Source organism: Gracilinanus agilis, chromosome 1 (genome assembly GCF_016433145.1).
Source record: "Gracilinanus agilis isolate LMUSP501 chromosome 1, AgileGrace, whole genome shotgun sequence".
In the NCBI taxonomy this organism is placed as follows: domain Eukaryota; kingdom Metazoa; phylum Chordata; class Mammalia; order Didelphimorphia; family Didelphidae; genus Gracilinanus; species Gracilinanus agilis.
Window position 1 is genome coordinate 267,568,943 of NC_058130.1, and position 17,921 is coordinate 267,586,863.

The window sequence follows — 17,921 nt, forward strand, 5'->3', positions numbered from 1 at the left end:
TCTAGAACCATAAATTAGAGATTATGGCCAGTAACAGACTGTGCAATTAATGTGCAGTCAACAAACATTAAGTGACTACTATGAGCCAGGGACCATACAAAGTGCTAGGGAAGGAAGGAAGGAAGGAAGGAAGGAAGGAAGGAAGGAAGGAAGGAAGGAAGGAAGGAAGGAAGGAAGGAAGGACCTTTGCCCCCTTTACAATACTTCTACTTTGGGAGAGAGATTTTCCACAAGAAAGAGTTCTTTATATGGTTAAAATAACAAGGAAAACATGAGAAACAGGGACAGGCAACAGAGAGGAAGAGAAGGAAAGGATGGGAGAAAGTTAGAAAGAGTGAGAGATGCGAGGCACTGTGGTAGGCACAAGAAAAGGTAGAAGGTATTTCTGTATCTAATATGTTTAAAGAAAAAAGAATGTAAAATTCAATTAGTGGATGCAACTGAAATTTTGAAGGTGTTGCTGAGGTTATTTCTAATGGAAATTATCCATCCACTCCACTCTTCAAAAGTGCAAGATCTTCTAGAAGGGGATTAGAGGGGAAGTCTAGCATTCCAGGGACCCCTACTATCAGCCAGGGATTAGGCTGAATAAAGTCGGAGATCCAGAGAAAGCAAAAAGAGAATGGGTAGATTGTGACGATGGCCTTCAAGGCTTCAGCCACACAGCTCCCCGCCCCAGGATGAGGTAATAGAAGACCTAGACCTAGCCTCAGGCTCAGACCCTACTTTGGGAAGGGGAGGGGAGGTGGGTCTCAAACACCTTTCCCCTTAGCCGGAGGCCAGAGGGAAACATCTGCCACGCTGGTAGGCCGGGAGACCCTTAGCTGGGGGCGAGTTACTGAGGTGGGAGACTGAGAGAAAGGGGGCCAAGATTCTGAAAGAGCCCGACCAAAACGAAAGCCGCTGGGCCCTCCGTTTGCGGAATACGTGTTTCCCGCGAATGCGGCGGACGTCTCGGGCTGTGACACCCGTAACTTCCAATCGCGCACAATGAAACGGGGCTGAGCGCCGGAAGTGGGGCCGAAGGAAAACAAGACCGAGGTGGGACGGAGGCCGGAAGAGGTGGGGGTTCGCGACGGAGGCGGTGAGTGTGTACCTGAGGGGGTGGGGGGTAGCGGGGCGAGGGGTCAGTGTTGATTCTCTTCTTCTCGCATCTGCTCTGCCCTCCTGCCCTCTGTTCTTGACTTTGCTTCATTGGATCTGTCCACGCTGCTGCAGCTTCCGCGGAGTCGGAGGCCGCCGGCGGGGCAGGGTAGGGCCAAATCGAGTTCTCTGGGCCGGACCAGGTGTACAGTTGGCCCCTGTTGTCCCACTCCCCCACCCCCAACCCCACCCAGGGAAGTCTCCCGGGCCGGAGGCGCTCCCCCGGGGCGGCCCCGGGCTGCGCTTGGGTGTCTGAGGCAGAATCTGTTTTGTTTTGCTTTGTTCGTGGGGGACTGGACGGGACGGGGCGGAGAATCCTGGGCCAGACCCTGGCCTGATTTTTTCCCAGTATTTGTGGGGACAGTGTCCCGGGTCATTCCATCCTTGTGGCGTGGAGTAAGGAATAAAGGCAGCACAGGCAGATTTCTTCCTCTCCCACGCTCTCTTCCAGCTGATGTGGAGATGAAGTTAGACTAGGAAGTAAGGGAAGTATTGGTGTTTCTAGTGCAAGGGGCTCAGCATTTCAAATCAAGAAGACCTGGGTTCGAATTTAGACTCCAATACTTTATGTGGGACCTTGGACGACTTCTTTCAACTTTCCTGAACTTTGTTTTCCTCCTCTGTAAAATGAGAGGTTTAACAAAAAGTTAGCTAAAGCAGCTACCCTCCAAAAGGATCCAAGACTACTAAAGGATTTGTATGTTTGGAAATCTAATAGCACTTTTTGTTGTTGCAAAAGAATTGGACACTAAGTGAGGATACCCGTCAGGAAATGGATGAGCTAATTGTTGTATGTGAATGTAAAGCATATTATTGTGCCATAAGAAATGGTGAAAGGGGACTAATTCAGAGAATCCTGGAAAGACTTCTGTGAACTCTGGGTGATGTGAGTAGAGCCAAATCTACATATACAATGGCCACAATGTTGAAAATAAATCAGCTTTGAGAAATTTAACTCTGAAAAATGAAATGATAAATCTTGACTCCAGAAGACTGTAGGTCTTACTTACCGTGGGGGAAGAAGGGGTGGGACATTTTAGGAAAACCTAATTAAACCGTTCTGAGAAATGTTTTTAAATGCATAATATACAATAGGATTACAAAGGAAACTGCTGAACTACAGTTATACAAATATTTTTGAAAAAACAATTCTTAGATACCGAATATAAGACACTGCTGTAGATGAGATATGCTTCCTTCTTTTTGATGAGGTGCTGTTCAATAGATGCAGAATGATAGTTATTTTTTCAGACATGGCCAGTACAACACAAGTTAGTTTTGCTTGACTACATTCATTACAAAGGAATGTTTTTATTTGGTGATGATTCAAAAAACAAAAGAAAAGAAAGGGCATCATTGAAACCTTTAAAAATACATGCAAGAAGGGGGGGGGGGCAGCCAGGTGGCTGAAGTGGATAGAGAAAACAGGTCTGGATATTGGAAATCCTGGAAACATTTCCAGCTGTGCTCCTCTGGGCAAGTCCCTTAACCTCAGTTGCCTAACCCTGAATCTCTTCTGCCTGAAAACTTATGGATTCTAAAATAGAAGCAAAGGGTTTGTTTTTTTAAAATACATGTAAGGGGAAGTTCAGAAGGGGTCACAAATAAGCAGTGCAATGTACCACCATGTTAAATTTTAATATATATTTTAAAGAGCTACAAGTAATATATTGTATCTTATATGCAGCCCAGTTTTCTGACCTTTTATATATGATAATGTTCATTTTTTTTATTATTTTTATAATCTTACAAAGTACAGAATTTGAATTAAGTCACCTTTTAAGACCCTTCTAGCCAAATCCTGGAGAATAGTGGAATGTCTGAATGGAGTTCCTCCTCTCCCTACCCCAGTTTAACCATCAGCTGAGTTAGGAATTAAGCATTTATAATCATTGAAATATATTCAACACTTTTTTAAATTTGCTAAGAATTAAGTGGAGAGTGTGAACTTAGATCATCCAAATACTAAGTCTAGCTCTCTACCTACATTACTTTGCCTCTTACTAAACTAACTTCAGAGGAGATAGGGAACAGATTAACCTGGAAGGGTATATCCCAAACAGTCTGGACAACCCTTAAGAAAGTAGGGAAAATGAATACAAATCATTGTTACATTTTTTCTACTGTATTAAAAGGAATGTGGGAAGGAGGAGGCAGGAAAGACCTTCACTATTTATATATTATTATGAAATGACAGTAATTTAAACTTAATTTCAAGCAGACTTTGTTTTTTAATATGATCGATACCACCTTATAATAAAATTCTCTTTGACAGCAGGCATAGTGCAGGGTTATGGTAAGAATAATATTCTCTGGTGAAAGTTGTATATTTACAGCATAATTAATTCAAATACTGGTTAAAATATACAGGTTGCTCTGAATCAAATTTTATAATGAAGCAACTTATTTTACTAACAACCTTATTTCCTCACAATCTTGAAAAACCATTATTCACATATTTATTTAGAAATATTCATTTCTGAAGCACTAAAACCCCATCATTCTAAGTATTCTATCCATTTTTACAAATAGTATAATAAAAGTGGTAGATAGCACCCAAACCTTAATTTCATTAATAGCTAATTATTGAAATATGTTTCTGATTTTATTAAACAAAGAATTTCTTGGTAAAGCTTTCTGAAACTTGTGTAGTAAATTTGTCCAATTTTTTATAAGTAGTATAATATTTGTTGAAATAAAGTATGAAAAAAATTTTTTTCAGGTGTCTGCAAAGAAAGAAGAACACAGACAATGGGAGATGCGGCAAAACCTTGTTTTTTCAAGCGAAATAAAGAACGTGGAATTATAGATGATGATTTCAGGAGGGCTTCTCCACAACCAGACTATTTAATAATGGATGATTCTGGTAATGGACATAGCAGTAAAACAGAAAAAGGCCTTCCCTCTAAAAAAGGGACACCAGGGAATTATGGGAACAGCCCCAGAAGAGGACCACATGCAATTTCAAGCAGTCCAAATGTATCTAAAAACATGGGTCACAGTCAAGGAGCAAGAATAAATGACAGCCACAAAGATACTACTAAGAGATGGCTTTCTGATGAATTGAATGAAACAGACAATTGGTTAGATTTCAAAACTGGCTCTAGGATTCCTGTTATAAACCGACCAAGAAAAGACACATTTCAGGAAGGTGAAGATGGCCATAGGTGGCAAGATGGAAGAGGATGCAGAAGTGTAAGACGGCAACTTCAGAAAGACCTAACAAACATAGAAATTTCAGAAATGCAAACAGCAGGAGGCTCTGGTAATATACCCCAACTTCTGCAGTTAAAACCCCAAATACAAGAATGTCTTTTCATCTAGCATTTTCCCAATCTAAATGAATTTATATTGCTCTCGGCAATGCAGTTTCATTTTTTTTCCATTTCAGTTCTGCTTTCCAAAAACTAGTCTAGCTTATTTAAAGCGTTATTTTAAGAAATATAATCATGACATTTCGATAGCTGCAGAATAGTTCATATCTTGGTCCTATAAAAATGCAATATGTCATGATCATTTTGTTTCTGTAAGTTAATCCATTTAAAAAATCAGAAGTACAGATAAAAATTTTGATGTTTAGTTTCTGGAAGTACTGAAACATTTTAAAGGGTCCTCATGTGATTGATATGTTATTCAGAAAAAATCATTAATCATAAATTTTTCCAAAGAGTGAAATGCAGGCAATTTCTTTGCATGTTTTAACTATTTCTATAAATAACCACCTGAGTCATGATTTTTGCCAGATATATGGTAGTTATAGATGTCTTTATCAATGAATTAATAGTATATGAAAAATTCTAAAATAGATTAAAAAGTTTAATCATATAGTGCTTATTTTGTTTTTAAAGACTCTACTAATTATTTAAATTAGATGAGGAATTGTCAGAAAATGTTAAAGGAATATAGAGTAAATACATAAGATAAAAGCTATGATTATTTTAATAGAATGTCTTTTAAGTCAGGAAATTGTATTAAGTTGCTGAGAAAATGTGTTTTATTTTTTTAAACAGGAACATCTGAAAAAATACTTAGTACGCTGCAACATTGTTGAATAAGCTGCTAACATAAAAATAAAGTAATATAGTTGTTAAAAACATATCAGTGGAGTAAATCATATTAAACAAGTGGAAAAGAGTTATAAAAGACTAGCATTGGAGATCTTAAAGCTTCTAGGGGTCATCACCTGATTAGGGGGCTAAACCTTTACCTTGAGGCACATAAACTATATCATCTACATAATTAACGAGTGCTATGTACATAGTAATTAGTAAGTGTTTGAATACTCATTTTACAGATGAAGAGACCAAGGCAGAGTTAGTAATTTGTAGAACTAGAATGTCAAAGTTCAGTAATTTAGCATATACATAACAAAGGCCTATTAAGAAAAAGCAGAAATTTATGCTGTTGTTTTTTAAAGTAGGGAACTTTTCATTTTGTATATTTAAAAAGTTTCTTTTAATATTTCTGTCACTTCCATCTTCCAGCAAGAAGTATAGGCGACATTTTCTGCAGAAAAGGGAGGACTATCAAAGTTTATTAGAATTCTGTAGTTGGGGCTCTTTAAGAAAGAAACAAGATAACAAAGAAAATTCTTAACAATTACAATAGAGTAGCACGGGTTGCCATTCATATTTGCAGAATCTCTGACCTTAACTTAAAAATTCAAGACATTAAAGATATTTAAAGACATTGCCAGAGAACAGTATTCAGACTAGCTTCTCTATTGTCTTTATCTGTTCTTGAAAGAAGTTTCTTATTTTGGAACAGAATTTGCCCCGGACCTCTGAATTCATCAGCATTGGAATGGGAGCTCCCCACAAAAAATTTGCTTCTACCAATGCAAAAAGACTTCTGCCTTAGAAAGTTACTTAAGACATCATGCAGAATCACACAGCCAGTATAGTATACCTAAGAGGTGATACCTATGACTCTTGTGTCTACTACTTAGTGCTACTGCTTCACAGATATCCTGGGGGTGAGGAATGTAATATATTGTATATTTGTATATAGTAATACAGAGACTAAAGGAAGGATTAATTGTCATAATAGCTTGAAAGACTGGACAAAACTTATTGTACTGTTGATTATAGGAAGCACTAAATATAAGAAGTTAGTTACTGAAATACCAAAATATTGTCAAAAGGTAGGAAAAGCTCTATGAGATGGTTCTATACCATAGACTTTTGAGCAGTTTTATAGATAAGCTGTAATTGCATAGTGATCATGTGTTAAATATCTATGAAAATGGAAGATTTGCTATATTTCTCCTAATTTTCCATTTTTTCAGTCTTTTCTCCCAAAAAAGTCTGCCATATATTTACTTTTGTGTAAGATTTAAAGGTAGCTCTACCTGGAATTGCTTAAAACAAATTCGCTTAAATGTATTCTCTCAAGCCAAGAGGACTGGTGTTTGAGTCCCACCTCTGATGTCCTCCTGGCTACATAATTCTGGGCAACTCACCAAACTTCTCAGTGCTCAGTAATTTTTGAAAGAAATACTGCCCTGCCTTAGCAGATACAGTGGGAACTTTGTACACCAGTAAAATCACAAGGCCAAATCTCTGTGCCAAATTGATTCATGTCTTAGTGATGAATAATTTACTTGTAAAAAGAGAGAGAGAGAAAGTGATATAAACCTTACTGTTTAAGGTGGGGAAAGGTTTTTGCTTATAGAAAGTATATTCTTGGGTGAAATCTGTCATTCTATTGAGCAAACTACATGTGCAGAAAGCTCATAGTAAAAATTCTTCTCTAACATGTATCTGTTACCAGTTTTCCTAACTTGTGCCTTTGGCTCTTGCACACTCTAGCATTGGGCAAGGCAATTTATACTTGGAGAATGAGAATATCAATATGAATAATGTGACTTCCCATCTGAAAATTTGTGACACATGCTGTGTACATCCATTCTAGGCCTGTTCTCTTTGAGTTCGGATCCAGGCAAAAATTTCCTGATTACTTTTTATCATTGTGCTTCAATGTCCACCCCCCGTGGTAGCCAAATTCTGGCCAAATATCAATAGTCAGCAAGTCTTCTGAACTGCATGTAGGACATGTGGTACTGATGTCAATTCAGTCTCTCTAGAAAAAAAGCTATTACTGTCTAGTCATAAGGATAATTATTTGGATATGTTGGTTAAGCCACAGAATATAATAGTTATAATATGCTCGTAATCCAAGTGACCCTGAAGAAGATAAGAACAAAATGGGTTATAAACTAGGTTCCCACATAGAAATTAAATGGTTCTCAGATATTTCCTACCATTTCATATTCTGCTCCACAGAAGCTCTAAGAAAAAAGCCTAAAGCCGCTAAGCTAGTGGATAAACCTCATTATTACATTGTTCTGTCTTTCCTTCCCAACCAATTCCCCTGTATTGGGTGTTACAGGTAATAGAAACTGCATTCATGTACTTCTTTACTGGTACCTAGATTCAAGTTAGAAAAATCTCTCTGTAATAAAAGAAATATAATACAGACATAGTCATTGAGAGATAATTACGTTATTGAAGGACAGGGCAGATAACTGTGGAGCCACACCTGACTTAAAATCATTCTTGATGATTTTTTTTGAGAGAATTTTGTCAATATTTTATGTTGCAATATGATCTTGGAAAGCCATTTTCAGAAAAATAAACTTTGACATAATTTTAAAACATTTGACCGTGATCTAATATGAGTACTTTTGGGATATTTGCAAGAAAATTTCAGTATTGTCTTATGCCCTGACCATATTATTTAATTTTTAGGGGAAATGAAAAATATAACTCAATTCAATGTAGAGTTAATAATTATTGGGTTGTATTAGATTAATACTATTAAAGTAGTGTATCTACTTATAACTCTCAAAAATATAAAAAGATTACTTTTTAAGAGCTACTTAATAATGCCCTTTATGGCTTCAACTTAGTTTGCCTCTTTGCATTCTGTTGAGATAATTTAGGTTGATTTTATGAAGCTGGAAACCAGTTGAAATTGCACACATGGGGGCAGCTGGGTCACTTAGTGGATTGAGAGTCAGGCCTAGAGACAAAGAGTTCCTAGGTTCAAATCTGGCCTCAGATACTTCCCAGCTATGTGACCCTGGGCAAGTCACTTAACCCCCATTGGTTTGCCCTTACCACTCTTCTGCCTTGGAACCAATATACTATTGATTCTAAGATGGAAGGTAAGGGTTGAAAGAAAGAAAGAAAGAAAGAAAAGAAAATGCACAACAGCAATTTCTTATCTAGAAATATATCCTTGCTAATCTCATTAAAGGAGGCTTCTTATGATAACTGCTACTTAAGGGGTGGGGGGAAGGAAGGAAGGAGCACTTATCAAACACCTACTGTGTGTCATGCACTGGGCTAACTTTTTTACTGTTATTATCTCTTATAATCTTCACAAAAGTTACCCTGGGAGTTAGATATTGTTATTATCTCTTTTATTTCCTAAAGTAAATGCTTTTCTTCTAAATTCTCTCCCTAAAACTTCCATTTCTCTGTAACATCCTTTAGTTTTTTGATGGGGTTCTCACCACTTCTCAAATGTACTTTTTCTAGCTGTTACTTTTTGACTTTTTTCTTCCAATAGCCAGAGAAAGTGTTTTTAGAAGCTTCTCAGAAAACATAATTTATGTTGTTGCTTAGTATTTATTGCTCTTGTTAACAGGTTTTTTATTTAGTTTGGAATGAAAATAAATGACTTCTCTCTGCCACAGAATTTCATTTTTAAATGACTGCTCCTTTGCAGGTCCTACATTTATGCCAGGACTCTGTGTATTGAGTTATACCACATACTTGATGTAGAAATAGTGTATGTCTTTATATCAGTTTACAGTTCCAAAGAATAATTTTTAAAACTATTCTTTGAACCATTAGAATCAGAACTTGAACTTGAGATTCTAATACCTTTCTTTTAAGGAGCTTCATTTTCAGAACTATTCTAGGATCCATCCAAAGACCATACAACCAAATAATTTTTAAAAATCTAATCCCATAATCTTTACTTCAATCCCATAAACGGATGCTTATATTTAGTAAGAGGAGCAAATTTATTTGACATGAGGGAAATGAGATCCCAGCAGAGTTTATGGAGAAATAAATTTATTATTGGAATGAAATTTTATTTCAATAATGTTAACTCTATCCTTCATATTACTTAAACTACATAAACTAAATAGGTAATGATGGGGAGTGGGGGAAAGGAAGAGTTTGAAGAAAACAGTACTAGTTTAATACTAGTAATCATTATTAAGATTTCATGTAGTCCAACATTTTTGCTTTCAGGACTTTGTGGTATTTTTTTTTTATCTTTATCTTCTGTCTTAGAATGGATACTAAGTATCCTTTGCAAGGCAGGAGAATGGATTTTAGTAGGTATGAGCTAGGCATTTGGAGGGAAGCAAATTGCCCTAGGTCACATAGCTAGAAAGTGTCTGAGGTCAAATTTGAATGCAGGACCTCCCATCCATTGAGTAACCTACTTGCCCCCTAGGATATTTTTTTAATTGCTCTTTACTGAAAGATTTAATAGTTAAATATTGGATTTTCTTTATAGTATGTTTTATTCATAAGTCTCTCATGGGGAGTTTTTTTGTTTTGATTTTTGTTGTTTTTCATTATTGAGCTAAAAATGAAAGCTTGTCTGACTTTAACAAGATTTATTAAGCATTTATTATGTGAAGGACACTGTGAGGTGCTAATGATGCAAATATTTTAAATCATATAGTCCCTGTCCTCCAAAAGTGCTTATAATCAAGTAGAAGTTGGTTTTTAATCTTATTTGAATAGTATATATGCAGGTATGTTTTCAGAATTACCCTTGGGGGTGGGGGGCTGGGTAGCTCAGTGGATTGAGAGCCAGGTTTAGGGATGGGAGGTTTTAGGTTCAAATCTGGCCTCAGACACTTCCCAGCTGTGTGATCCTGGGCAAGTCACTTAACCCTCATTGCCTAGCCCTTACTGCTCTTTTTCCTCAGAACCAGTACACGGTATTGATTCTAAGGTAAGGGTTTTAAAAAAAAAACCCTTAGAGGGATTTTCCCATTAAATCATGAGGAAAGAATAAAAATGACTAAAATAGATTTTTTTTTTTTACTTAGGGCTTTCCATTTTCTAAGCATGCTATAAAAAATTCATGATGAACAAAAAAATAAAATATTTGATTGCTGTATGTGATTACAATAATCAAGAAACTTGGCCCTGCAGACACGTTCAGAAAATACATCTCCTTATCTTTCCAGAATTGAAAGATTCTGGATGTGGAGTATTGAATATACTGTCAGATTGAGTTGTATTCATTGGTGTGGCTGAACTTTTTTTTTTCATTTTATTCTTTGTTATAAGCAATGGCTTACTCAGAAAGGGATGGATACATTTAGAGCTGAATGTGATATAAGAATAAAAAATATTAAATTAAAATTTCAAGAAAGAATCCTTTATATACCTTTGAAGGATTAAAATAACTACAGGAAAGCCACAATCATTTCTGTTGTTCAGTCTAACAGTCAAGTCAGTTCAGTTTAAGTTTGGAATACTGCTAATGAAATTTATCTTAACTTAAGAAAACAAGAAGTCGAAGAAACCAAAAAAATCAAGAAAAGCTAGAAAAGAAGAGCATGATCAAGAAGAAGACATGGATGGCCCTGTTATAGATGAGTCAGTGCTATCAGTGAAAGAACTACTGGGTTTACGACAGGCTGAGGAACGATTAAAGAGAGATTGCATTGACAGGCTAAGAAAGGTAATGTTTTCTCACTTTCATTAGCAATAGCAGCATTTTTGATGTTGGAACTATTGAAAAATTTTTTTATTATTAAGGATCAAACATTACGTGTTAGACCCATTCAGTATATTTAAATTATGTATAATATAAATATTCCATGTAAATGTAACTTTTTACAAAAGTTTAGGGATTATGTTTGGTGACTTTTAAAGTTAATGATGTGTAATGCTTTTGATAGGGAGATACAATTTACTATGCTGTGCACTTCAGGAAATAGACAGGAACCAACTTTTGGACCAACTTATGAGTGGCAATATTTATATCTTTCTAAATTTCAGCGCTCACGAAACTACCCTACAGCAAAATATATATGCAAACTCTGTGATGTTTTAGTTGAATCCATTGCATCTGCTCATAAGCATATCAAAGAGAAGAGGCACAAGAAAAATATAAAGGTAAGTTAATATGTACCTAATTTAATATGCATAGAAATTTTGTTATCATGTGTCATTTTGATATTCACATCTTTTCTCTGCATTAGTACCCCAGTTTTTAAACCTTTACTAGAGTCATGGTAAGAGACTATGCCTACTGCCTAATAAACCAGCCTAGCTAAGCATGAAGAAGTTTATCACCAGAACACTGGCCACTTGGTGATGAAGTATTCAGCTATGGTAATTACTCATACTCACAGGCTAGTGATAGAGAGTGAAGCTGTGATTTCATTGATGTAGGGAACTGTCCCAGATGACAAAACTCCCTTTAACAATGCAGATGGGTACCTTCTCTGCAACTTGGAGTCTTATCAAGCTGCTTGCAGCACTAAAAGGGTAAGGGACTTGCCCAGAGGCACACAGCCAGTATGTGTCAAAGGCAGGACTTGAATCCAGGTATATTGGCTTCAAGGCCAGTTCTCTATCCACTATTCCATGCCTGACATGAAATAGATGAAAATTGGCCCACAGGCCTGTGCAACTCCCTTCTGCTTATATTTAGTGGTAGAAAAGTAGCAGGAAAGGAAGCATCCATATAGGCCATCTGTAGACTATTTAACTATTGCTAATCATAAGTCTAAGATCTTTATCCAGTAACCCAGATAGTTGATATGGTTTTGGAGAAATTGAGCCACATCCATAATGAAACCAGAAGACAGAACCAGGTTCTCTTTGTAGAGGTGAATAAAAAGAATTGGCAGGGCTGGTTTCATTCAGAGGGCAACAAAAATGTCATTTCATGAAATACCTGATCATCACATCTTGGCCAAATCTCCTGATAAACATAGACAAAGGGGACTGCCATGACAATAATTGTAGCATATGTGCTAACATTTCTTGCAGAGGAGAAAGTACGAAGAACTTGACAAGTTCCTCAAAACCAAGTGAACATATACCTTGATACTCAGTGACTTCAGTGTGAAGGTGGGCACAGGGGAAAACAACCAAAAAATTGTGTTGGAAAATATGGTTCAGGAATAAGAAATTAAAGAGACCAGAGGCATATAAATTACTCAGAAGCCTCACGTATGTATCATCAATACTTATTTCAGAAAGAATCAGAAGGCTTTGGGCAGGGCAAGCACTGAACAATATCCAGTTTTTTAAATGAAATTTACTATATTTTAATAGAGAAGAAATGTCTGGTTACTAAAGTGGAACTCCTTTCTTCATTATCTGTCAGTGTGAAGTTCAGATCATTGACTTCATGAAGGTAGTGTGGTATAGAGTGTTGGACTTGAATGAGGAAACCTGCATTCAAATCCTGCCTCATGTACTTGCTAGCTGTGTTCACGGGCAAGTAACTCAATCTCTCACATCTTTAGTATCCATAACTACAAAATGGGGATAACTGTCACCCTCACTCACAGGGTTGTTGTGAGAAAAGTGTTTTATGAACTTCAAAGTGCTATATAAGTGCAATTATTGTTATTAGAGAAAAGGTAAAAATGGGTAAATTAGGCAAAAAAAGAAATATACTACTACATGAAATTATAGTAGCTCCTACCCTAGCATTTGAACAAGCCATGGGAAATGGATAATAATAAAGGTATTAACTCTGATTATCACTATTTGTTAGAAGAGTTTAGTATTTGATCACTACAACAAAGAAGCCAAAAGAGTATATATAAGCATCTCAAGCCAGGAAACACTTAAAATCTTTGTTCAGTGGAGAGATATGATAGCCAAAGCACATCATCATTTTAGAATACATGCTCATTTGCTAAATATTGTGGAGATAAGTATTGAAAGATTAGGAGTTTTGCCTCACAGAACAGCAAAAAGTCATAGAAGAAACAGTTCAGCAGAAAATTAGTGTGAGACTCAATTAAATGGGATTATCCCCGAGAGCATTTATAGACAAGAACAACAAATCAATGTGAAAAAAAAATGCCAGCATTTTATATTAAACTATTAATACTGAGAGAAAAACCAACACATTTGACCTCTTAATAGCTGATGAAAAAGTAGAAATGGCACCCAAAACACTGAAGTCAAAAACAGCTGAATAGACCAAATACAAACGGATAGAACAGTTACAAAATCACTTAGATCCATTTCCAAGGAATCTCCAAAAAAATTATTCTAAAAGATTAGAGATGATATTATTACCAATAAAAGGCAACCAAGAAGACAACTATCCTCATCTCCATAAAATCTTGACTAGAAAAGGCTATACACATATAGAGATTACTGTATTATATAGATTGTGAAAAAAAGAATAGACTTAATTTCACAGATTAGGCTCTAGAACAAAACACATCATTACAATCACAATATAGAGACAGAAAACAAGATTCTGCTCTTTATTGATTACAAAAAAAGAGTTTGAATCAGTACATATGGCAGAGACCAGAGTTTATAGACTGCCTTCTAACAAGCTGACTCCCCGGCATAAGTGTTACAGAGAGTTCTTTGATATACATCAGTGATGGGCAAACTACGGCCCACGGGCCAGATGGGGCCCCCTGAAATGTTCTATCCAGCCCCGGGACATTATTCCTAATCCGACGAATACAATGAGTAGGATACAATACAATGAAACTTCAAAAGAGTTGCCTTAGAAACAGCCGACAGTTGAGCATTTCTTTTCCTTTGGCCCCCACTTTAAAAAGTTTGCCCATCACTGATATACATCATAGAGATGACTGCTAAATGATCCTCTGATGGTCAATTTCACAAGCATGTTCTTATCAAAAGTAGTCACCATTAAAGACTGCCTTGTATAAAGTTCAAATAGGAATTCTGTATAGAAGACATATCAGATCATTGAATCTTCAAGTTGGAAGGGACTTTAGAGCCTCTAATCCAGCACAAACCTGAAATCAAGGGAATAAAAGAAGATCCCTGGTTAAAAGGTCACCCCTCTATCCCAAGGCAGCTCATTCACTTTTAGGCAGCTCCAGTTGTTTCCTTTACATCAAGCCTAAATTTGTATCTTGCCAGCTTACACTCATTTCTCCTAATTCTGACCTTTGGAACCAAATGAACATTATGTATAATCCTTCTTTCTCATGACAGCGCTTCAGATATATGAAGGCTGCCATGTCACTCCTGAGTCTTCTAAATATCCCCATGTCCTTCAGCCAGTCTTCATATGGCATGATCATAAGGTTCCTCAGCTGGTGTGGTCAGTAGGGTGCTGGATTTAGAGCCAGGTGACCTTGATTTGAATCTTGCCATGTCCTTGATTAAGTCATTTCCCCTTTCTAGTCCTGTTTCCTCTTGTGTAAAATAAAAATGTTGGATTAAATAATCACCAAAGTGCCTTCTAATTACAAATTAATGGTCTTGATTGCTATTCTCTGAAAGGGCTCTGTTTTGACAGTTACTCCATTTTATAATCTGACCAGCTCAAAGTATAGTGGTTCTATTTTATTGCCTCCCAGTCCTGTGCCTTTTGTTTCTCTTGATGTAGCCCAAGATTCTTTTAGCTAAAATCCACAAATCTTTTTCAGGTGAATTATTTTCTAAGTACAAACAGTTCTTTCTTTATATGAGTGGAAAGTTCTATTGTCCTCTCATTTAAGTAATTTTTAGAATTGCTCATTTGTCTTAGATGTGGGGATGGGAAGCAGGAGGCCAGTGGAGAGAGGGCCAGCACAGAATTTTGAAGATACTTGTGAGCAAGGACAGAGAAGCAAAAGCAAGAGGAAGAATATGCAAGGGAGAAGCGAGGCTAGGTGGCAAAGCCTCCATCCAGCAGTCTCCAAATGTCCATTCTTCTGCTTTCTCTTGAAGGTGTTTTTGGGGGTTTTTGTTTTGTTTTGTTGGGGTTTTTTTTTGGTGGGATAGAAGCTGTGGACAGCCAGGCCAGGAGGCAGGAGCAGAGAGAGAGAACACAGTACTGTATGGTAAAGTTAACATAGATTGTTTTTTGGAATTGAAAATTGAAATTTGGCATGAAAATTGAAAATCTGAAAGATTTCTTTCAATTCTTTAAGTAGAATTTGCATAATGAGATTTTACATAAATCAAGAATTATCTCTACCTCATCTAGCTTTTAGTTGTGAACATAAATATACATATACACATAACAAATATTAACTTTGTTATATTTCCTCATTGAATTCCATCTTATTAGATTTGGCACAGCATTCTAGCCTGTTAAGAGACTTCAAATTTAACTAATCCATCAGGTTAGCAGTCCCATTATAAGTCCCTCAGACACTCCAAAAAGCTTTTCCATGTTGGCATCAAATTATGATTACACTTTGAGTCTTGCTATTCAAACATCTTTGAATCCACCTAATTTTACTATCTACCTCACCTCTTTTCCTCTAGAATAGCAAGAGAAACATTCTTTTTGTTTTTATGTCCTCTGCACCCAGCACAATGCTTGGCAGATAATGAACATTTGATAACTGCTTGATTTATTGACTAATTGTTTTTCAAAAAATAAATGAGGTTAGTCTGATATAACCTGTCCTTGACAAAGCAGTGCTGGCACTTCATAGTCACTACTACCTCTTTTATGGATGTTCACCAACTGTACCTTTAGTAATACTCTACAAAAATTTTTTTCCCAGCAATTGAAATCAAAATCACCAATTCCATTGCAAATCCTACTCTTTTTCCTTTTCCAAAAATCAGAATTATTTGCCCTTCAATTTTGCAGTGCCTCTCTTGTTCACTATAATCTTGTACAAATTACAGTCAGTAGCTTAGTCACCACGTCTGCCATTTCAGTAACAAATGGCTCTGGTAACTTGAATTCATTAAGGGGTGCCTAGGTTTGTGTGGATTTTTTTTCCCCCGCTATGTCACTATTTATCTGGGTACCAACTCCTGCACCATTTTTTTCCTACCCTTCCTAGTCCAAGGGCCATTCTTTGTGGCAAAGAAAACAGAAGTAAAGTAGTCGAACAGTTCTGCCTTCTCTGGGTTCCATTATTATCTTTCCCTCGGTATAGCTAAAAACCCTATTTATTATCTTAAGTCTCTGCTTCTTCTAAGTTTTAGCACTGCTGATACTATTCATATGATCGTCCCATACATTTTATTCATCTTCTATTAACAGTTCTCATTTCCATTTTCTAATACTTTAAAAACTACAGAGTTGTTTCTTACCTGTGCATCTATACTGATCTTTCTCAGTAAGTCTTACTTTTTGTCTGTCCTTTGAAATCTCTAATGCATATCAGACTATGTTCAACTTTCCTTCCATCTCTATCGCAGATTCTAATGTGGAATAGTCACTTCAAATATTTTCCATCATTTCTACCCTCAGCAACCAGTTATTATTTGTGAGAAAGAGTTATACTGTGTTCAAGGGATAAAATTTTCATTGAGATTATTTGAAAAATTAGAAACTTCTACTTTTGGCAAAGATATACATATTATTGAAGTTGTCCATCATATTATGCTACCAAACTAGGCTTATGGTCTTTTTTCCTACATTCACTTATTTCCTTCTTCTACCTAGTGAGAATGTGTTATTTTCTGATGTTATTACTTCTTTTTTTTTATCTTAATTGACTTTCATCCAGATATTCTTTACCATATTTCCATATTCTGGTTCAACATCACATCTTCATAATATGCAATTCTAATATGTCTCTTCATCCAAGCCAGATTCTAGTTAAAAGTCTCTACCAATTCCCAGTGATGCCTGTGGAGTCTAACTTGCTTTCTTGCATTTTATCTTATCTTATGCACACACAAACACACACATACACAGACACTATGCATCTATACATAGACCTATGAGACTGAGTTATATTGAGGTCTCTGTTCTTGGATTTTGTCTCTTGTGAATTTATGAATACCTTTACTACTATCCTTATAATGTTGTAGCTATAATATATAGTTTCTATGTTGGTAGATGTACATAAGCAGATTTCTTCCCTTTTCCCCCCATTTAAATCCTTTTCAAATAGATTTGTAAAATTCCAGGAATATAAGTTTGCCTCTCAAGGAGGATGTCATTTTGTATTTTAATCTGTTAACAGAAGTTCTTTCCTGCAGTCCCTAGAAGTAATGAAAACACCATCTTGGCCCATAAGGAGTTTAGTTTCTTGCTGAAGGCTGAATAATTTTTAGCATTGCTTTCTAGATTCCTTTTGGCAATGTCATTTGTTCCTATGTAATTTCCTATAAGTTGTTAATAGTCAACTAATTTGACAAGTCTTCAGAAAGTCTCTTATTTTCTAGATACATGCCTTAGGAAGACAGCTAACATCTCTGATGTTAAGTCAACAGATAATTGTCTCAGTACCTCTCACAGGTGGTTACCAACCCTCTCCTCTTCTCTTTTTCTTTGGATCTTTATTGGATAACCTCTTAACTGATGACAGTACCTATAGTTAGAGTACACATCATCATCACCATCATCATCATCTTTCCTAAAACTGTTAAATAGCTGTTTCCTTATTATCCAGTTCAGCTTAGCTCTAAGTGTTCTGTGGCCTTTATTTCACTTTCTTTTTAGATCACATTTTTTTCTTACTCTTCAGTTTTCCTGATTCATGTCAAGATTTTCCTCTGCATCTTCCTCTTCCTCTTTTTCTTTGTTTTTACATTGAAACTATTTAACTTGGGAGAGAGGTGTTAAGAGCAGTTAAATTTTCTTAATAG

General features: G+C 36.2%; 1 protein-coding gene across 1 annotated transcript in view; it reads left to right on the forward strand.

The window, feature by feature from the left end:
- Positions 1–1,026: 1,026 nt before the first annotated feature.
- TUT7 (terminal uridylyl transferase 7) overlaps positions 1,027–17,921 on the forward strand; it is an 89,485-nt gene continuing 72,590 nt past the window's right edge. Inside the window, exons 1-4 of the mRNA XM_044661422.1 lie at positions 1,027–1,084; positions 3,866–4,408; positions 10,691–10,869; positions 11,190–11,306. Coding sequence (XP_044517357.1) covers positions 3,895–4,408; positions 10,691–10,869; positions 11,190–11,306 — 810 coding nt within the window. The 5' untranslated portion in view covers positions 1,027–1,084; positions 3,866–3,894. The remainder of the gene's footprint in view (positions 1,085–3,865; positions 4,409–10,690; positions 10,870–11,189; positions 11,307–17,921) is intronic.